Source organism: Bombina bombina, chromosome 6 (genome assembly GCF_027579735.1).
Source record: "Bombina bombina isolate aBomBom1 chromosome 6, aBomBom1.pri, whole genome shotgun sequence".
NCBI lineage: Eukaryota > Metazoa > Chordata > Amphibia > Anura > Bombinatoridae > Bombina > Bombina bombina.
In genome coordinates, this window is record NC_069504.1 from 195,512,489 (window position 1) to 195,536,353 (window position 23,865).

The following is a 23,865-nucleotide window of genomic DNA, read 5'->3' on the forward strand; positions in this document are numbered from 1 at the left end:
TGCTGCTTAGAAGTCCTTTACAATGGGATGTGGCTACTGAGGAATTTTTGAGGCAAAATATCTTTCTTTTTTACATAGAGATGTTCAGGTGATATTTTCTAGTCAGCTTTTTACAGCTATGCTGCATCACTTTCAAGTGTTTCAACATTTGGCTATCATGGCCCTTTAAAGAAAGACCTTAAAGGGAGATGAAACACAAAATTTTTCTTTCATGATTCATGTAGAGCATTCAATTTTAAACAACTTTCTAATTTACTTATGCTTAGGAGCCGGCCCATTTCTGTAGCACTACATAGCAGCAGTTTTGCAAGAATGGTATCCATTTGCAAGAGCACTACTGGAAAAATGTTTTAAAAATGGTAGGCTCTGTGTGAATCACAAAAGAAATGTTTTGGGTTTCATATTCCTTTAAATATAAACTACAAATGATCTCTCAAACTTTTTAAAATTGTAATGAAATAAAAATGTAGTTGATAAATATATGTTGCATAAATGTAACATATAAAGTAAATTTGCTCTTTTTTTCTGCAGATTATGGAAGCTTCTCTCTACGACAAAATCATGGATCAGCAACGATTGGAACCTGAGTTTTTTAGAGTTGGATTTTATGGAAAAAAGTTCCCTTTTTTCCTGAGGGTAATAAATATGTAGGAATATATGACTATTTAAGACGATAAGCATTATTACATGTAAATGTAGTTAAAGGAACGCAGGCACCCCAAACTGGCTATATTTTCTTGTCTCATTATATCTTTAAAAACATATGAAACCCTTCCCTTTAGGAAAATAAAATATGCTGAATCAAAGAAAACATAAAAACAAACAGATTGTGTAAAGAACAGCAACAACTTACTTGTTTTCTTGCAAAATGAGCACTTAGAAATGCTCAGTGTAGCCTCTGCCCACAGCTATTTAAGGAAGCAGCTATGTTGGTAACTTAGGTTGCATTCTGCCTCTTCTGAGCAAGGTCAGAACCTGACTGCCTCTCTCTTTTGTGTTCACTTAATTGTAAACCAGCTCATGTTACTCTAGAAGATTTATGCCATGAAACTAGATATGCCTTCCTGTTTAGATCCAGCCCCCTTGTGAAGCTGTGACATGAAGTAATGGACACTGCACAAGAAAAGAAATTCAATGTAAAATCCTTTACAGTTTCATATCCCTTTAGAGTTAATTTACTCCATTGTATGTGTGTGTGTGCGTGTATGTGCGTATGTATATATATATATATATATATATATATATAAACAGCTTAAAGAAAAACTGTACTCGCTGGATTTTTCCAAAACATATTTTACTGTGACCGGTCACAGTAAAATCTGTTTTGGAAAAATCCAGCGAGTGCAAGTTTTTCTTTATGCTGTTTGTTATTATCCACTAGCACCCTGACGACTTTAAAGTGAGAGTGCACTCCTCTGCTACGTTATATATATATATATATATATATATATATATATATATATATGTCTGCGTGTGTGTGTATATATATATATATATATCTGTGTGCGTGTGTGTGTATATATATATATATATATACACACACACATATACACTCTCATCAGCAGACTATCTCAGGACCATGGTGCAGAAACAATGAAATAAACTTCAAATCTGTTCGCTGTGCTTAATTCCAGAGAGTGTGATTTATTGTGATTGTTTGTGTGTATATATATATATATATATATATATATATATATATATATATATATATATATATATATATATATATATATATATATATATATATAGACAAAATTGTGGAAAACGCACTCCCACTTGCTGACAAGACACGTACCATGGTGCAAAACAACAAAGTATAAAAGGTCCAATAATTGCACTCTCTGGATTTAAACCACAGCAACTTTAATGTGTGACGTTTCTGGGCATTCACCCTTTCCTCAGACAACCATAAAGTGAACAAAACAGTGCTTACATACTCAAACAGGCTCCTCCTACTTCCTCCACAACCAATCACAAAGGTACCACAGCTGATACTCATTAATTGCAATCATGTGATTATATACACACAAACATATTATATACAAATATAAGGATATAAAAACATGTGTTACATATCATAAGTGCATAACCCATTGAATCATATAATTACTATAAACAACCATAGTGCAATATAGTGTGTATACACAGTTACAACATATTCTAAATCATAAAACCATAGAACAATGAAGATCCATATCTAATATTACCTAGACCTTTCATGTTAATCATTCCCAATACTTGCAGCCCTATGTTAACAGATAACACCTAAAGATATATAGCATCAAATCAATCTAGATTTAAAAACAGGATCAGACAATCTATATAGTTGCCCTTTTCCCCACCATTACCAAACATTTGCAGCGTGGTGGAGTTCAACAGAAGCTGAGTGATGGGGGGCGTGTACAATATAATCATATTGTGTGTCATCAGTATCAGCCAATGATGAGGCATAGTTCTGATCACTAACAGGGATACAATCCCCACAACGCAACTGAGAGTATACTACGTGCGCATTCGTACTATATTATTTCGGGGGCCAACAAGTGGGTATATCTCTAACACACAGCCTTGTTATACCTGCCTTCACCAGTATTAAATGCTCACCTCGTAGTACAATCCAGTAAAACCGCGATATGGGGCGTGTCCAGTGATGTCATATATGTCATCTGATTTGGCCAATCACCAGGTAGGCAATACGATCGACTGTTTGGACACAATCTACATTACTCAGCTGATTACAGCGTGTTTCCTATAGGCTACAAAGCAATCATATAGCTAAATACCACAACAGTAATGAAATTTTCAACCATCGTATTAGATCATAGTCTTAGCAATGTATGTTACTCTACCATGTACTAACAATAAACCACTAACATCATATTTAAAGGGGACTGAGCTGGTATCAAAAAAGGGTATAATCAAACTGTCAGAAATCCTTTCTCTCGGATAGAGCTTTAAATATATAAGACCATAAATTAGCATCAGGACTAATATATGCAACTACAGAAAATCAATATATGAACAGCAGTGAAAAAACATACATAATACTGAAATGTAACCAGCTATAGGGACATATATCCTAGATGAAAAGATCATAAAGACTGTTATACCCCTGCATACTCAATATGGACATATCTAAAAAGGGGATCACAATATATACTATTATAGGACTTCAACTCCAATGGCTGTACCTTATTATATATGTGTGTTATATGTATATATGTTTATATAAATATATGTGTGTGTGTTTATATATATATATATATATATATATATATATATATATATATATATATAATATAGAGAAAATAACTAATTGAATAGTTCATTAACAAATCTAGACAGGCCAGAAGGCTTGTTTTTCCCACAGAAAACCTCTGAATTACATTGTTTCTAATGTAGCAAAGGATTCTGGGTGCGATATGCAAATGAGGTTCACAATTAAACACTTTTTTTTTACTTCAAGTCTGCTTTTACAAACTCCCTTTGCGCCAAAACATTGCTGTTCACACAGTTTATAAGCTTAGTTAGGGTTAGTGCAGTGATTCAGAACCATCCCAGGACAGCCTGTTTAATGGTTTTTACCACTCATCAGCTGGGAGAAGGTTTTATTCACTCCTGGGTGAAGTTGATTTCTGGGCAAAATATAACAACATTTAAAATTAGAGGGAGGCAAAAAGTGTGTTTAAAATCCTCCACTACGCACAAAATATAGAGAAAATAACTCATTGGGTAGTTCATTAACAAATCAAGACAGGCCAGAAGGCTTGTTTTTCCCACAGAAAATCTCTGAATTACATTGTTTCCAATACAGCAAAGGATTCTTGGTAAGATAAGCAAATGAGGTTCACAATGTCAAACTTTTTTACTTCAAGTCTGCTTTCTTTTTAATAAAATATAAAATAAAATATTTAAAGGGCTCAGTTAAAAGAGGGCACTTTATTATTGGGGACACTGTAAACTCTCATAGACTGGAGAGACCTTGGACAGCATTAGGATGCAGGCACTGGGGCTGGGAGAATAGTTTTTATTATGGCTCTGGTGGTTAAGTCTCCCGGCGGTTTAACTCAGAAAAATACCGACCGGGAGATTGTGCGTTACTGGTAAAGCCCATGATGGGCGGATCTTTGCTGAGTTGCACACCATTTCATTGCGCCTCAGTGTGGAGATATAGTCAGCTCAGAAATTTTCAAGCTCTGCCTAGAAACGCATTATTCTTTGTTAAGCATGCGTTTCTAGGACCGGAAAGCAACTGCTTTGTTCTCCTGCTGAGTCCGGATAGTTTTCCAGGAAGTGAGAAAAAGAGCTCCGGTTTTAGCGAGTCAGGTAGAGGTGTCATATTGTTTTTTTCTGGTCTATTTAGTGCGTTTTACAATCTACAGTAATAAAGTTACATTTTAAAATTTAAAGGGCCTGTAAAGTTTTTTACACTTAAAATTTTTATTACAAAATTAAGGTTTCTTTTTGATAATTGTACTATTGTGAATCAGAATGGACCAAGGGGCATTGCAAAATGTCACTTGTTCCTTGTGTTTTGATGCCAATGTAGAACCACCAATCCCTTTCTGTTCCTCATGTATTGAGAGGACTTTAAATTACAGGGATAAACTTTTTTCTGAGCCAACTTTTTCTAAAGCGGATGTTGTCCAGGAGTCTAATGACTAAGTTCAATATATGCCGCAACTTTCTCCTCATGCATCCAAAATTTTACCGCCCTCTCATGCAGTGCCCTGCGCTTCTTACTAGCTCCCGCGGGAGTCACTTTAAAAGACATCGCTTCTCTCATGTCTTCTGCAGTTCCAGATGCATTGTCTGCTTTCCCAATGTTACAGGGTAAGCATAAGAGGAAAATCAGACATTCAGCAAGCAAGGTTTCTGACGCAGTTGTTGCTATTTCAGATATCCCCTCACAGAAGCCTGAGGAGGAGGATAATGTAGTAGCATCTGAATGTGAAATTTCAGATTCTTACAGTGTAATTCCTCTTGCTGACTGAAGTTGTATCTTTCAGGTTTAAGCTAGAGCACCTCCGTCTGTTACTTAAGGAGGTTTTAGCTACATTGGACGACAGCGAATCCACAGTCATCGTTAATCCTAAGAAATCCAGTAAGCTGAACAAATATTTTGAGGTACCCTCCTCAATAGAGGATTTTCCGGTACCAGACCAAGCTTCTGAGATCATTGCTAAGGAGTGGGAGAGACCGGGTTTACCTTTTTCCCCATCTTCTATATTTAAAAATATGTTTCCCATAGCCGACTCGATTAAAGAGGCTTAGCAAACAGTCCCCAAGGTGGAAGGAGCCATTTCCACCTTAGCTCAGAGGACTGCTATACCCATAGAGCATAGTTGTGCTTTCAAAGATCCTATGGACAAAAAATTAGAAGGGTTACTCAAAAAGATGTATGTCCACCAGGGCTTACAATGGCAACCAGCGGTGTGCATTGCTACCGTCACTTATGCGGCGGCATATTGGTTTGATGTGTTGTCTGATGCTATCAGGACAGAAACTCCCCTGGATGAAATCCAGGATAGGATAAAAGCTCTTAAATTTTCTAATTCCTTTATTATTGATGCTTCCCTTCAAGTTATCAAACTGGGAGCAAAGATTTCTGGTTTCTCTGTTCTAGCTTGCGGAGCCTAATGGTTAAAACCTTGGTCTGCGGATGTATCCTCTAAGTCTAAGCTTTTAGCAATTTGTTACAAGGGGAAGAGCTTGTTTGGACCTGGCTTGACGGAAATTATCTCTGATATTACGGGAGGTAAGGGTCATCTTCTCCCTCAGGATAAGAGGAACAAACAAAAGGGACGACAGAGTAATTTTCGTTCCTTTCGAAATTTCAAGGGAAACTCTTCCTCTTCCGCCTCCAAGCAGGAACAGTCTAAACCTTCATGGAGACCCAATCAGTCTTGGAATAAGGGAAAACAATCCAAGAAGCCTTCTATTGAATCAAAGACAGCATGAAGGGCCTGCCCCCGATCCGGGATCGGATCTTGTAGGGGGCAGACTTTACTTCTTTGCTCAGGCTTGGGCTTGAGATGTTCAGGATCCCTGGGCAGTAGATATAGTGTCCCAGGGATACAAACTAGAGTTCAAAAGTTTTCCTCCCAGAGGCAGGTTTCTGCTTTCAAGATTATCTGTAGACCAGACAAAAAGAGAGGCGTTCTTACACTGTGTAGGAGACCTCTCCGTCCTGGTAGTGATAGTTCCTGTTCCGATTCAGGAACGGGGTCAGGGATTTTATTCCAATCTGTTTGTGGTTCCCAAAAAGGAGGGAACCTTCAGGCCTATTTTAGATCTCAAGAGTCTAAACAAATTCCTCAGAGTACCGTCCTTCAAGATGGAAACTATTCGTTCCATTCTATCTTTGATCCAAGAGGGTCAATTTATGATAACTGTGGATTTAAAGGACGCGTACTTGCATGTTCCCATTCACAGGGACCACCACAAGTTTCTAAGGTTTGCCTTTCTAGACAAACACTTCTAATTCGTGGCTCTTCCCTTTGGTATTGCCACAGCTCCCATAATTTTCTCAAAGGTTCTGGGATCGCTGTTGGCGGTGCTCCAGTTACGGGGCATTGCAGTGGCGCCCTATCTGGACAACATCCTAGTCCAGGCACCATCCTTACAAGAAGCAAGATCCCACACGGAAATGTTGTTATCCTTCCTAAGGTCTCACGGATGGAAGGTAAATTTGGAAAAGTGTTCCTTAGTCCCAAATACAAGGGTAACTTTTTTGGGAACCATAATAGATTCCCTTTCAATTAAGATTTTTCTGACAGAAGTCAGGAAATCAAAGTTTTTCGTTACCTGTCTAGCTCTTCAGTCCACTCCTCGGCCATCAGTGGCTCAGTGCATGGAGGTAATCGGGCTGATGGTAGCCGCAATGGACATCATCCCGTTTGCTCGGTTCCATCTCAGACCTCTGCAGTTAGACATGCTCAAGCAATGGAACGGATATTATACAGATTTGTCTCCTCGAATTCTTCTGAAGCAGGAGACAAGGGATTCTCTTCAATGGTGGTTGTCTCAGGATAATCTCTCACAGGGAACCTGCTTTCGCATACCATCTTGGGTGATTGTGACAACAGACGCCAGCCTTCTAGGATGGGGAGCAGTCTGGGGCTCCCTAAAGGCTCAGGGAGTTTGGACTCAGTCAGAGTCTGTTCTACCTATAAACATTCTGGAATTGAGAGCGATCTTCAATGCTCTTCTGACCTGGCCTCAATTAGCCTCGGTCCAGTTCATCAGGTTCCAGTTGGACAACATAACTTCAGTGGCTTACATCAATCATCAGGGAGGAACGAGGAGTTCCTTAGCGATGACAGAGGTAACCAAAATAATCCAGTGAGCGGAAACCCACTCTTGCTGTCTGTAGGCGATCCACATCCCAGGGGTGGACAACTGGGAGGCGGACTTCCTGAGCATGCAGACCTTTCACCCAGGGGAGTGGGAACTCCATCCGGAAGTGTTTTCCAGCCTGATTCTCAAATGGGGTCAGCCGGAATTAGATCTCATGGCATCTCGGCAGAATGCCAAGCTTCCGAGGTACGGGTCGAGGTCCAGGGACCCTCAGGCGGTACTGATAGATGCCCTGGCGGTACCTTGGATATTCAGTCTAGCATACCTATTTCCTCCATTTGCTCTTCTTCCTCTGGTGATTGTTCGAATCAAGCAGGAGAGGGCCTTGGTAATCCTCATTGCACCGGCTTTGCCTCGCAGGATTTGGTATGCACCAGATCTGGTGGACATGTCATCTCTGCCACCTTGGAGACTTCCGTTGAGGTAGAACCTTCTAATTCAAGGGCCCTTCCATCACCCAAATCTAGTTTCTCTGAAGCTGACTGCTTGGAGATTGAACGCTTAATTTTATCCAAGTGGGGCTTTTTAGAATCGGTCATAGAGACCATGATTCAGGCTCGTAAACCTGTAACTAGAAAGATTTACCATAAAATATAGCGTAAATATCTCTATTGGTGTGAATCCAAGGGCTACTCCTGGAGTAGAGTTAGGATTCCTAGTATTTTGTTTTTTCTCCAAGAGGGTTTGGAAAAGGGATTATCAACAAGTTCTCTAAAGGGTCACATTTCTGCCTTATCTATTTTGTTACACAAATGGCTGGCAGATGTTCCAGATGTGCAATCTTTTTGTCAGGCCTTGGTCAGGATCAGGCCTGTGTTTAAGCCAGTTACTCCTCCATGGAGTCTTAATTTGGTTCTCAAAGTTCTTCAAGGGGCTCCGTTTGAGCCTATGCATTCCTTAGATATTAAGTTGTTATCTTGGAAAGTTTTATTTCTTGTTGCTATTTCTTCTGCTCGCAGAGTGTCAGAGCTCTCGGCATTGCAGTATGAGTCCCCTTACCTTATTTTTCATTCAGATAAGGTGGTTTTACGTACTAAAATGAAATTTCTTCCTTAAGTTGTTTCTGATCGGAACATTAATCAGGAGATTGTTGTTCCTTCCTTGTGTCCTAATCCTACCTCTCAGAAGGAACGGCTACTGCACAATTTGGACGTGGTTCGTGTCTTAAAGTTTTACCTGCAGACGACTAAGGCTTTTCGTCAGTCTTCTGCTTTGTTTGTGGTTTTTTCAGGAAAACATAAGGGACAGAAAGCTACGGCTACTTCTCTTTCTGTTTGGCTGAAGAGTATCATACGTTTTGCTTATGAGACTGCTGGACAGCAGCCTCCAGAAAGAAATGCAGCTCATTCCATGAGGCCTGTTACTTCCTCATGGGCATTCAAAAATGAAGCTTCTGTGGAACAGATTTGCAAGGCTGCAACTTGGTCCTCTCTTCAAACTTTTTCAAAATTCTACAAATTTGACACTTTTGCTTCGGTTGAGGCCGCTTTTCGGAGAAAGGTTCTTCAAGCAGTGTTGCCTTCAGTTTAGGTTCCCTGTCTTGTCCCTCCCGTATCTTCTGTGTACTCTAGCTTAGGTATTGATTCCCAATAGTAATTAAGATGATCCTTGGACTCATCGTGTCATTACAAAGAAAAGAAAATTTATGCTTACCTGATAAATTTATTTCTTTTTTGACACGATGAGTCCACGGCCTGCCCTGTTTTTGTAAGACAGGTTGTTGGTTATTATAACTTCAGACACCTCTGCACCTTGTTACTTCCTTTCTCTCCTTTACTTTGGTCGAATGACTGGGTTGGGAGGGAAGGGAGGTGATATTTAACAGCTTTGCTGTGGTGCTCTTTGCTGCCTCCTGCAGGGCAGGAGTGGTATTCCCAATAGTAATTAAGATGATCCGTGGACTAATCGTGTCAAAAAAGAAATAAATAAATTTTCTTTTTACTTCAAGTCTGATTTCTGGGCAAAATACAACAACAATGGTAATGAACTACACAATGAGTTATTTTCTCTATATTTTGTGTGCAGTGGAGGATTTTAAACACACTTTTTGCCTCCCCCTAATTTTAAATGTTGTTGTATTTTGCCCTGAAATCTACTTCACCCAGTAGTGATTCAAACCTTCTCCCAGCTGATGAGTGGCAAACACCACGAAACAGGCTGTCCTGGGATGGTTCTGAATCACTGCACTAACCCTAGCTAAAAAATCCCCACCACTTGATAAGACTCAGGATAACTTAGCAGCGCTTGTGAAACAATATTATTCAGAAAATAGAACAATTAGTTGCCTCTTATTCTATGCTATAAAAAGCTCTAAATATCAAAGTAAAATTCTAAAGTGAGATGATATGCATTAATAAATTTGTTCATTCAACCGCAAAGTCAGTTAATTGTTAATATACCTTATGTTGCTGTCAAATTAGTAATAGCAAAAATTTTATGCCAAATATATAAAAGTTTTAAAGAATTCGTCACTATGTAAGCAAATAGAGAAACTGTTAGTATGCTAACTAAAAATGATGAAAAAATTAAGCACTATGAAAATATTAGCAATGTTAAAAATTAGGACAAGCAGTAAAAAGCAGATCTTAAGATGGTCATGGCAATTAAGAGTCACTGCAATTAAAACTCAACTCTCTATTGTCCAAAATCAAGTTTGCTAGACTGTCCCGGTCTAAAACAAATTTAAAAGCACAATTAGTCTCACAGGTTTGAAGACCATGAAATAATTTCGTCCCAGCCAGGTTACGGTAGTGGAGTTAATCCTCACTTCTTGTCAGGTTCTACCTTCTGGGAACGAGTGCTGCCGTCACCAAATCTGTGGGTTTCTCTTCCACAAGATAAAAAGCAATTCCTGGATGTATAAAAACAAAAGGAGACAGCGCAACTCTGATTCAAGGTGTTTATTTAAGAACAAGCAACAATGCTACTTTAAAAATGCACTTATTAGAAGTACGATCTTAATCACATGAAATGATTACAAATCCGTTGGGGTCTCAGTGGCAGGTTTTACACAAGTTTCCAGGTTCCGGTATAAACACAGTCACTTTTACTGCTGGATAACCACCTGAACTCACGAACAATAAAGCTCAACGCGTTTCCCCCGGAGTACGCCCGGGCTTTCTCAAGAGCATGTCAGTTAGGAGGATACCGCTATATTTATACGATATCCTCCCTTTTGATTGGTCTAAATAAGTCTAACAATTATTAGTATAAGTTCCATAGGCCTTATCAGGAGTAACACCTAGATTTAGAGTTTGGCGTTAGCCGTCAAAACCAGCGTTAGAGGCTCCTAACGCTGGTTTTGGGCTACCGCTGGTATTTAGAGTCAGTCAGGAAAGGGTCTAACACTCACTTTCCAGCCGCAACTTTTCCATACCGCAGATCCCCTTACGCCATTTGAGTATCCTATCTTTTCAATGGGATCTTTCTAACGCCGGTATTTAGAGTCTTGGCTGAAGTAAGCGTTAGAAATCTAACGACAAAACTCCAGCCGCAGCAAAAAGCCAGGAGTTAAGAGCTTTCTGGGCTAACGCCGGTTCATAAAGCTCTTAACTACTGTGCTCTAAAGTACACTAACACCCATAAACTACCTATGTACCCCTAAACCGAGGTCCCCCCACATCGCCGCCACTCTATTAAATTTTTTTAACCCCTAATCTGCCGACCGCACACTGCCGCCACCTACATTATCCCTATGTACCCCTAATCTGCTGCCCCTAACACCGCCGACCCCTATATTATATTTATTAACCCCTAATCTGCCGCCCCCAACGTCGCCGCCACATACCTACAATTATTAACCCCTAATCTGCCGACCGGACCTCACCACTACTCTAATAAATGTATTAACCCCTAAAGCTAAGTCTAACCCTAACACCCCCTAAGTTAAATATAATTTTAATCTAACGAAATAAAATAAATCTTATTAAATAAATTATTCCTATTTAAAGCTAAATACTTACCTGTAAAATAAACCCTAATATAGCTACAATATAAATTATAATTATATTGTAGCTATTTTAGCATTTATATTTATTTTACAGGCAACTTTGTATTTATTTTAACCAGGTACAATAGCTATTAAATAGTTAATAACTATTTACTAGTTACCTAGTTAAAATAATTACAAAATTACCTGTAAAATAAATCCTAACCTAGGTTACAATTAAACCTAACACTACACTATCAATAAATTAATTAAATAAAATGCCTACAATTATCTACAATTAAACCTAACACTACACTATCAATAAATTAATTAAATACAATACCTACAAATAAATACAATTAAATAAACTAACTAAAGTACAAAAAATAAAAAAGAACTAAGTTACAAAAAATAAAAAAATATTTACAAACATTAGAAAAATATTACAACAATTTTAAGCTAATTAGACCTACTCTAAGCCCCCTAATAAAATAACAAAGCCCCCCAAAATAAAAAAATGCCCTACCCTATTCTAAAATAAAAATAGAAAAGCTCTATTACCTTACCAGCCTTTAAAAGGGCCTTTTGCGGGGCATGCCCCAAAGAATTCAGCTCTTTTGCCTGGAAAAAAAACATACAATACCCCCCCACATTACAACCCACCACCCGCATACCCCTAATCTAACCCAAACCCCCCTTAAATAAACCTAACACTAAGCCCCTGAAGATCTTCCTACCTTATCTTCACCACGCCGGGTATCAACGATCGGTCCAGGCTCCGATGTCTTGATCCAAGCCCAAGCGGGGGCTGAAGACGTCCATCCTCTGGCTGAAGTCTTGATCCAAGCCCAAGCGGGGGCTGAAGATGTCCATCCTCCGGCTGAAGTCTTGATCCAAGCGGCGGCTAAAGAAGTCCATCATCGGGCAGAAGTCTTCATCCTATCTGGGCAGAAGAGGAATTGGATCAGCCAATTAGATTGAGCTTGCATTCTATTGGCTGATCGGAACAGCCAATAGAATGCAAGCTCAATCTGATTGGCTGATTGGATCAGCCAATCGGATTGAACTTGAATCTGATTGGCTGATTCCATCAGCCAATCAGAATTTTCCTACCTTAATTCCGATTGGCTTATAGAATCCTATCAGCCAATCGGAATTCGAGGGACGCCATCTTGGATGACGTCCCTTAAAGGAACCTTCATTCTGTTTTAGGACGTCAGAAGAAGAGGATGGATCCGCGCCGGAGGTCTTGAAGATGGAGCCGCTCGTCATCGGATGGAAGAAGATAGAAGATGCCGCTTGGATGAAGATGTCTACCGGTCCGGATCTCCTCTTCTGCCCGGATAGGATGAAGACTTCTGCCCGATGATGGACTTCTTCAGCCGCCGCTTGGATCAAGACTTCAGCCGGAGGATGGACGTCTTCAGCCCCCGCTTGGGCTTGGATCAAGACATCGGAGCCTGGACCGATCGGTGATACCCGGCGTGGTGAAGATAAGGTAGGAAGATCTTCAGGGGCTTAGTGTTAGGTTTATTTAAGGGGAGTTTGGGTTAGATTAGGGGTATGTGGGTGGTGGGTTGTAATGTTGGGGGGGGGGTTAATACATTTATTAGAGTAGCGGTGCGGTCCGGTCGGGAGATTAGGGGTTAATATGTTTATGTAGGTGGCGGCGACGTTGGGGGTGGCAGATTAGGGGTTAATAAATATAATATAGGGGTCGGCGGTGTTAGGGGCAGCAGATTAGGGGTACATAGGGATAATGTAGGTTGCGGCGGTGTACGGAGCGGCAGATTAGGGGTTAAAAAATATATGCAGGGGTCAGTGATAGCGGGGGCGGCAGATTAGGGGTTAATAAGTGTAAGGTTAGGGGTGTTTAGACTCGGGGTTCATGTTAGGGTGTTAGGTGCAGACTTAGGAAGTGTTTTCCCATAGGAAACAATGGGGCTGCGTTAGAAGCTGAACGCTGCTTTTTTGCAGGTGTTAGTTTTTTTTTTTAGCTCAAACGGCCCTATTGTTTCCTATGGGGGAATCGTGCACAAGCACGTTTTTGAAGCTGGCCGCGTCCGTAAGCACCGCTGGTATTTAGAGTTGCAGTGGCGGTAAATCATGCTCTACGCTCCCTTTTTGGAGCCTAACGCAGCCCTTCTGTGAACTCTAAATACCAGCGGTATTTAAAAGGTGCGGGGGGAAAAAAGCCAGCGTTAGCTACGCGGGTCGTTACCGGCAAAGCTCTAAATCTAGCCGTAAGTTAATACATAATTCATAATGTCTACAATCAACATTTAAAAACACAAAAACAAAATATTAAAAACATTGATACAAATTTATACATCAATCAGTGCAAACTATATATTATAAACACATCAGTATACTTTCTTTAATTCATTCCAGAAAAGCTACGAATAAAAATAAATAACGCAATAAATAACCATCTTAAAAAACATAAAGAAAAACATAAAGAAAATGAAGACTCTTGTTTTACTTACAAGAGGTTAAAGGAAATAATCGATATACTTAGACAAATTATGGCATAAAGCGCCAACCCCGGAAGTAATTGGTCTTCCAGGGTTTTTTTCCATATTTTTATGCACCTTAGGGAGGTGATAAAATAAAATTAAACTCATTTAATGTTAATACTCCCTGGTCTTTAGCGGCTTTGAGCAAACTATTAAGCTCATTCTGAAAATATAAAGTGGGATCTTCTTTCAACTTTCTATAAGTATTAATATCATTTAATAGGTTGTATGCCACCAAAGTGTAATCCTTCCTGTTCTGAATTACGAGGCCTCCACCTTTATCTACCGCCCTTATCACCACCCCCTATTGTTTTTCAGTATATCTAGTGCTTTTCTTTCTCTCCAAGTGAGATTATCATTAAATGTATTAATCTTACATTTAGGAAGTAATTTATTGAGATCTTCACATAATAATTTATTAAATACTGCCAATTGATTTCCCTGCATGTTTACTGGGTAAAATGTTGATTTACCCTTAAAATTTGTGTGTCTAATTTCTTTTTCTTCCTCATATTGGGATAGCTCAAGAAGGTTCCCAACATCAAGTTATACCTCTCCCCCATTTTTATTATTAAGGGAAATTTGATGTTCCTGACTGGATGACTCCTCTTTCAAATCTTTTAAAATTCTTATTGTATTTAAATCAGTTCCTTCAATGTAAAATTTATTTGGTGGTTCATACCCTCTATTATCCTTAAGATAGTATCTTTTTAATGTCATTTTACGGATACATTTCTGTACATCCATGTAAACTTCAAACTTATTTGGTTTACTTTTAGGTGCAAAATTAAGCCCTTTTCCCAACAATCTAATGCCTTCCTTTTCTAGGTTTAAATCAGAAAGGTTTATCATGTCTTTTTTGAGAGAGATTAACTCATCCTTCTTCTGTTTGGCTGATTGTATTCTCCTTCCCCCTCGTCCTCCTCGTCTGTTTCTAATGCCCTTTTTGTGGCTCTTCTTCTGAGTTCCCATACTTTTTCCGTCTCTTTGTGGGGACCTATCTCTCTTTCTGGGTTTATTTGACCCTGCCCTAAACAATGATGGTGATAACCAGAACCCTAGCTAAGCTTATAAGCTGTGTGAACAGCGATGCTTTGGCGTAAAGGGAGTCTGCGTAAAAGCAGACTTGAAGTAAAAAAGTGTGTCAATGTGAACCTCATTTGCATATCTTACCAGAATAGTTTGCTGCATTGGAAACAATGTAATTCAGAGGTTTTCTGTGGGAAAACAAGCCTTCTGGCCTGTCTAGATTTGTTAATGAACTACACAATGAGTTATTTTCTCTATATTTTGTGCGTAGTGGAGGATTTTAAACTCACTTTTTGCCTCCCCCTAATTTTAAATGTTATTTATATATATAGTATATATATATATATATATATATATATATATATATATATATATATATATATACATACAGTATGTGTGTGTGTCTGTCAGTCCAGTGTCTAAACTGTAGACACTTACCTCCTGTTTTTATACACATTAATACATTTTGGACGTTTTTACTAAGTGGAGTGCCTGGACATCATCTTTTGTATATATATATATATATATATATATATATATATATATATATATATATATATATATATATATATATATATATATATATATTTCTTTCATGTAATTAGCAAGAGTCCATGAGCTAGTGACGTATGGGATATACATTCCTACCAGGAGGGGCAAAGTTTCCCAAACCTCAAATGCCTATAAATACACCCCTCACCACACCCACAAATCAGTTTTACAAACTTTGCCTCCTATGGAGGTGGTGAAGTAAGTTTGTGCTAGATTCTACGTTGATATGCGCTCCGCAGCAGGTTGGAGCCCGGTTTTCCTCTCAGCGTGCAGTGAATGTCAGAGGGATGTGAGGAGAGTATTGCCTATTTGAATTCAATGATCTCCTTCTACGGGGTCTATTTCATAGGTTCTCTGTTATCGGTCGTAGAGATTCATCTCTTACCTCCCTTTTCAGATCGACGATATACTCTTATATATACCATTACCTCTACTGATTCTCGTTTCAGTACTGGTTTGGCTTTCTACTACTTGTAGATGAGTGTCCTGGGGTAAGTAAGTCTTATTTTCTGTGACACTCTAAGCTATGGTTGGGCACTTTTATATAAAGTTCTAAATATATGTGTTCAAACATTTATTTGCCTTGACTCAGGATGTTCAACGTTCCTTATTTCAGACAGTCAGTTTCATATTTGGGATAATGCATATGAATTAATCAATTTTTTGCTTACCTTAAAATTTGACTTTTTCCCTGTGGGCTATTAGGCTCGCGGGGGCTGAAAATGCTTCATTTTATTGCGTCATTCTTGGCGCGGACTTTTTTGGCGCAAATTTTTTTTTTCTTTTTCCGGCGTCATACGTGTCGCCGGAAGTTGCGTCATTTTTTTACGTTTTTTGCGCCAAAAGTGTCGGCGTTCCGGATGTGGCGTCATTTTTGGCGCCAAAAGCATTTAGGCGTCAAATAATGTGGGCGTCTTTTTTGGCGCTAAAAAATATGTCTCTACACTATTGTCTCCACATTATTTAAGTCTCATTATTTATTGCTTCTGGTTGCTAGAAGCTTGTTCACTGGCATTTTTTCCCATTCCTGAAACTGTCATTTAAGGAATTTGATCAATTTTGCTTTATATGTTGTTTTTTCTATTACATATTGCAAGATGTCTCCGATTGACCCTGAGTCAGAAGCCACTTCTGGAAGAATGCTTAACTGAGTTTCAGTTCTACCAAAGCTAAGTTCATTTATTTTAAATGTTATAAATGTTTATCTTTAGCTATGGTTTGTAATAAGTTATGATGATATACTTTTACATGCAGATTCCATTAGTATTTATGCTTTATACATTTCCATGCTTAAGTACAAGAAATGTTTAGAAGATTTATAAGAAATATTTTTTCTGATTAAGGCTTTGTCTGACTTCGTGCCTTCTAATACAATTTTTAGGTCTTTTTCACTTCTTTTTTAATTATTGAAGTTTCAAATGACCAACAACATACTGATTTATCCTTCTCTGATGATGTTTTTTTCTCTTTCAGAAATTCTCTTCATCAGATATTGACACTAACAAATCTACTTTTTTATAATTTTTTTATTATTAAAGTACATTTGTTCTTTGTTGAAGAGGTGTTGATTATTTTGGATATTAAGGTAACTAGTTCTTTAAGACTAGCTGACACTATTTCTGCCTTTTTATTCTTCTGTGATTTCAGAGGTTTTCTTTCCAATTCCCCATACTAGGGAATGGAATAGGCTGAGAATTTTCTTTTATTCCTTCTTCAAAGGTTTTAAACTATATTCTTTGCCAGCAGTTAAATTCAATTTGGAGGGTTCTCCAATTTATTGGGGCTATCTCTACTCCTGCTAATTATGCTATTGTTTTTATAGCAAAATAGAATTTATTTTCCTTTATATAGTTGTATCTTATTTATGGAAAATTATTTAGTTTCAGGTACTTTTCTTGGTCCTGTGATATTGCAATTGCTTCATTTTTTCTGTTTACTTTAAGATCAAGTATCAGATTATGATTTATTTTAGCATTGTTAAAGGGACAACATTTACTAGACTAGGTGCTGTTGCATTTGTCTTGTTGTTTTGCATTTTGCAAGTCCTCTGTTTTTTTAGGTTTCCAGATGGTTTATGTCACTGTCTTTGTCTCTATCAGACAAGGGACAATTTGTATTGGGTTCCGTCTGTCGGTACCTTTAGTCTCTATTATTTCCTTCACTTGCTATATATGCATAGAAGTTTTAACAGCATTGGATTCAATTCCCTTTGCTCATTTTCAATGGAAAGATCCTTTCCAGCTTTTTATGAGTGTTGTTTCTTCAAGAACATGGTTGGAGGATCAATTAACCAAAAAGTTTGTTGATTCCTCAGACAAGAGTAACCTTTTTTAGGTTTCCAGATAGATTCAGTGTCCATGACTCTGTCTCTGTCAGACAAGAGACGTCTGAAATTGGTTTCAGCTTATCGAAACCTTCAGTCTCAATCATTCCCTTCGGTAGCCTTATGCATGGAAATTCTAGGTTCTTATGACTGCTGCATTGGACTTGTTCCCCTTTGCTCATTTTCACATGCGACCTCTTCAGCTCTGTATGCTGAACCAGTGGTGCAGGGTTTATACAAAGATATCTCATTTAATATCTTTAAAACCGATTGTTCGACACCCTCTGACGTGGTACAGACCACCATCGTTTAGTTCAGGGGGCTTCTTTTGTTCTTCCAACCTGGACTGTGATCTCAACAGATGCAAGTCTGACAGGTTGGGGAGCTGTATGGTTGTTTCTGACAGCACAAGGGGTTTGGGAATCTCGAGATTTCCAATCAACATTTTGGAACTCTGTGCAATTTTCAGAGCTCTTCAGTCGTGGCCTCTTCTAAAGAGAGAGTCGTTCATTTGTTTTCAGACGGACAATGTCACAAATGTGGCATATGTCAATCATCAAGAGGGACTCACAGTCCTCTGGCTATAAAGGAAGTATCTCGAATACTTGTATGGGCAAAATCCAGCTCCTGTCTAATTTCTGCGGTTCATATCCCAGGTATAGACAATTGGGAAGCGGATTATCTCAGTCGCCAAATGCTACATCCGGGCGAATGGTCTCTTCACCCAGAGGTATTTCTTCAGATTGTTCAAATATGGGGACTTCCAGAAATAGATCTGAAGCTTCTCTTCTAAACAAGAAGCTTCCCAGGTATCTGTCCAGATCCAGGGATTCTCAGGCGGAATCAGTGGATGCATTGTCACTTCCTTGGAAATATCATCCTGCTATACCTTTCCGCCTCTAGTTCTTCTTTCAAGAGTGATTTCCAAAATTCTAAAGGAGCGTTCGTTTATTTTGCTGGTGGCTCCAGCATGGCCTCACAGGTTTTGGTATGCAGATCTTGTCCGGGTGGCTCCTTGCCATCCGTGGACTCTTCCGTTAAGACCAGACCTTCTATCACAAGGTCCTTTTTTTCCATCAGGATCTCAAATCCTTAAAATTGAAGGTATGGAGATTGAACGCTTGATTCTGAATACTGCATTTTTTGGTGTTTTTCTCATCATTTTTCTTGGCATTCTTCCTAGAATTTTACAGTTTCTTCAGGATGGTTTGGATAAGTTTTGTCTGCAAGTTCCTTAATAGGACAAATCTTTGCTCTTTCTGTTCTTTTTCGCTAGTTTTCCTGATTTTTATTGTTTTGTACAAGCTTTGGTTCGTATAAAACTTGTTATTAAGTCAATTTCTCCTCCTTGGAGTTTGATTTTGGTTCTGGGGGCTCTTCAAGCTCCTCCGTTTGAACCTATGCATTCACTGGACATTAAATTACTTTCTTGGAAAGTTTTGTTTCTTTTGGCCATCTCTTCTGCTAGAAGAGTTTCTGAATTATCTGCTCTTTCTTGTGAGTCTCCTTTTCTGATTTTTCATCAGGATAAGGCGGTGTTGCGAACTTCTTTTGAATTTTTACCTAAGGTTGTGAATTCTAACAACATTAGTAGAGAAATTGTGGTTCCTTCATTATGTCCTAAATCCTAAGAATTCTAAGGAGAGATCATTGCATTCTTTGGATGTAGTTAGAGTTTTCAAATATTATGTTGAAGCTACTAAGAATTTCCGAAAGACTTCTAGTCTATTTGTTATCTTTTCCGGTTCTAGGAAAGGTCAGAAGGCCTCTGCCATTTCTTTGGCATCTTGGTTGAAATCTTTAATTCATCATGCTTATGTCGAGTCGGGTAAAACTCCGCCTCAAAGGATTACAGCTCATTCTACTAGGTCAGTTTCTACTTCCTGGGCGTTTAGGAATGAAGCTTCGGTTGATCAGTTTTGCAAAGCAGCAACTTGGTCTTCTTTGCATACTTTTACTAAATTCTACCATTTTTATGTGTTTTCTTCTTCTGAAGCAGTTTTTGGTAGAAAAGTACTTCAGGCAGTTGTTTCAGTTTGATTCTTCTGCTTATAATTTCAGTTTTTTTCATTATAAGTTTTAAACTTTATTTTGGGTGTGGATTATTTTCAGCGGAATTGGCTGTCTTTATTTTTTCCCTCCCTCTCTAGTGACTCTTGCGTGGAAGATCCACATCTTGGGTAGTCATTATTCCATACGTCACTAGCTCATGGACTCTTGCTAATTACATGAAAGAAAACATAATTTATGTAAGAACTTACCTGATAAATTCATTTCTTTCATATTAGCAAGAGTCCATGAGGCCCACCCTTTTTGTGGTGGTTATGATTTTTTTGTATAAAGCACAATTATTCCAATTCCTTATTTTTTATGCTTTCGCACTTTTGTCTTATCACCCCACTTCTTGGCTATGCGTTAAACTGATTTGTGGGTGTGGTGAGGGGTGTATTTATAGGCATTTGAGGTTTGGGAAACTTTGCCCCTCCTGGTAGGAATGTATATCCCATACGTCACTAGCTCATGAATTTATCAGGTAAGTTCTTACATAAATTATGTTATATATATATATATATATATAAATACAAAAAGAAGCAGGATGGCACTATACAAAAGATACTATGCATAAATAATAAATTTACACATATATATATATATATATATGATATGTATATAGAGTCCAAAATTGGAGAAAACAATAAATAGCTTGAGAGAAATGGTGATGATCACTAGTAAACGTCTCTTCAAATACAGCCCCCACACAGTATTTCATGAATTACTGTATATATATGTTAGCCGGTAGCCCAGCACTCCAACCTTCGAGGCGTATTCTGTACCTGGGTGTGATCCTCAATAATGTACTTATATAAACTTTTTTGTTCAGAAGGGCACTCACAGGCGTATTTTTACATCAATCCAATAAAAACGTTTTATTATCAATACATCTGGTTCTCAATTTGACAGTCAACGATTTTTATCCAGCAATTGTCACCACACGGAGCACTTAGTCAGGGAATCTTGCTGAATAAAAGGTGAAGTTGCAGAGACAGCATCCCAGACAGGCATCTATTCAAGACCGCTCCGTTCCTGGAAGTCCAAAGGTCCTGGGACTAGCATCCCGATTGACTGATTAAAGTCCCTTTACAATAGGATGCATCATGTGGCTACTGAGAAAATTTTGAGAACATATTTGTCTTGAGAAAGGCCCAAATAAGGACCGAAACGTTGACTGTCAAATTGAGAACCAGATGTATTGATAATAAAACGTTTTTATTGGATTGATGTAAAAATACGCCTGTGAGTGCGCTTCTGAACAAAAAAGTTTTTATAAGTAAATTATTGAGGATCGCACCCAGGTACAGAATACAAGTACATTATTGAGGATCGCACCCAGGTGCAGAATACACCTCAAAGGTTGGAGTGCTGGGCTACAGGCTAACATATATATATATATATATATAATAGTAATGCATGAAATACTGTGTGTATGTATGTATATATATATATATATATTTGAGTGGAGGCTGTATTTGAAGAGATCATCCCTATCTGTCTCAAGCTATTTATTGTTTGCTCCAATTTTGGACTCTATATACATATGACATATTGTTTTGTATTGCATTTTATTTGGTCACGTGTATATTTATTATGTATGCATAGTATCTTTTGTATAGGCCATCCTGCTTCTTTTTGTATTTTATTTTGTGGTTGAAGAGGTTTGAGGGACCTTTCTTATATTTAGTAGAGGCTGCTATTCTTTGATATTATCATTTATAGTAATCTTTTCCACCTTTTTTATCATATAGTATTAGGTGTGAATGCTCCTAGTATTTTAGGTGTCTATATAAGAAGCGCTAGTGAGGCTTGTTAGTGGATTTATCCCCTGACATTCTATTTATCCTGTGTTTTTTATATATATATATATATATATATATATATATATATATATATATATATATATATATATATATATATATATATATATATATATATAATTTCCAAAGTAGACAATGGCAACAGCACTTTTCTTTAAAACACTGCTGTATTTTATCCTAAAATGTTACTTTAATAAAGAAGAAGTGTTTTAAAGAAAAGTGCTGTTGCCATTGTCTACTTTGGAAATTGTATATGGGAGCATGGCAGGCCTCCAAGGCAAACGTGCACTGCAAAGGTAAACCTACTAGAAGCTATACCCAGTGAAGGGGTACCCAAGAAAGTGCTGGACTTACCACTATATTTGGTTATATATATATATTTGTATATATATATATATATATATATATATATATATATATATATATATATATATATATATACACACACTAAGGCCTAGATTTGGAGTTTGGCGGTAAAAGGGCTGTTAACGCTCCGCGGGCTTTTTTCTGGCCGCACCATAAATTTAACTCTGGTATCGAGAGTTCAAACAAATGCTGCGTTAGGCTCCAAAAAAGGAGCGTAGAGCATTTTTACTGCAATTGCAACTCTCGATACCAGAGTTGCTTACGGACGCGGCCAGCCTCAAAAACGTGCTCGTGCACGATTCTCCCATAGGAAACAATGGGACTGTTTGAGCTGAAAAAAAACCTAACACCTGCAAAAAAGCAGCGTTCAGCTCCTAACGCAGCCCCATTGTTTCCTATGTGGAAACACTTCCTACGTCTGCACCTAACACTCTAACATGTACCCAGAGTCTAAACACCCCTAACCTTACACTTATTAACCCCTAATCTGCCGCCCCCGCTATCGCTGACCCCTGCATATTTTTTTAACCCCTAATCTGCCGCTCCGTAAACCGCCGCAACCTACGTTATCTCTATGTACCCCTAATCTGCTGCCCTAACATCGCCGACCCCTATATTATATTTATTAACCCCTAATCTGCCCCCCTCAACGTCGCCGACACCTGCCTACACTTATTAACCCCTAATCTGCCGAGCGGACCTGAGCGCTACTATAATAAAGTTATTAACCCCTAATCCGCCTCACTAACCCTATCATAAATAGTATTAACCCCTAATCTGCCCTCCCTAACATCGCCGACACCTACCTTCAATTATTAACCCCTAATCTGCCGAGCGGAGCTCACCGCTATTCTAATAAATGTATTAACCCCTAAAGCTAAGTCTAACCCTAACACTAACACCCCCCTAACTTAAATATAATTTATATCTAACGAAATAAATTAACTCTTATTAAATAAATGATTCCTATTTAAAGCTAAATACTTACCTGTAAAATAAATCCTAATATAGCTACAATATAAATTATAATTATATTATAGCTATTTTAGGATTAATATTTATTTTACAGGCAACTTGGTATTTATTTTAACCAGGTACAATAGCTATTAAATAGTTAAGAACTATTTAATAGTTACCTAGTTAAAATAATAACAAATTTACCTGTAAAATAAATCCTAACCTAAGATATAATTAAACCTAACACTACCCTATCAATAAAATAATTAAATAAACTACCTACAATTACCTACAATTAACCTAACACTACACTATCAATAAATTAATTAAACACAATTCCTACAAATAAATACAATTAAATAAACTAGCTAAAGTACAAAAAATAAAAAAGAACTAAGTTACAAAAAATAAAAAAATATTTACAAACATAAGAAAAATATTACAACAATTTTAAACTAATTACACCTACTCTAAGCCCCCTAATAAAATAACAAAGCCCCCCAAAATAAAAAATTCCCTACCCTATTCTAAATTAAAAAAGTTACAAGCTCTTTTACCTTACCAGCCCTGAACAGGGCCCTTTGCGGGGCATGCCCCAAGAATTTCAGCTCTTTTGCCTGTAAAAGAATAAATACAATACCCCCCCCCCCCCAACATTACAACCCACCACCCACATACCCCTAATCTAACCCAAACCCCCCTTAAATAAACCTAACACTAAGCCCCTGAAGATCTTCCTACCTTGTCTTCACCATCCAGGTATCACCGATCCGTCCTGGCTCCAACATCTTCATCCAACCCAAGCGGGGGTTGGCGATCCATCATCCGGTGCTGAAGAGGTCCAGAAGTGGCTCCAAAGTCTTCCTCCTATCCGGCAAGAAGAGGACATCCGGACCGGCAAACATCTTCTCCAAGCGGCATCTTCGATCTTCTTCCATCCGGTGCGGAGCGGGTCCATCTTGA

General features: G+C 38.2%; 1 protein-coding gene across 1 annotated transcript in view; it reads left to right on the plus strand.

The window, feature by feature from the left end:
• DOCK4 (dedicator of cytokinesis 4) overlaps nt 1-23,865 on the plus strand; it is a gene marked incomplete at its 5' end in the record, with an annotated part of 608,904 nt that overhangs the window by 457,194 nt on the left and 127,845 nt on the right. Inside the window, 1 exon segment of the mRNA XM_053716722.1 lies at nt 532-636. Within this exon segment, the coding sequence (XP_053572697.1) occupies nt 532-636 (105 nt within the window).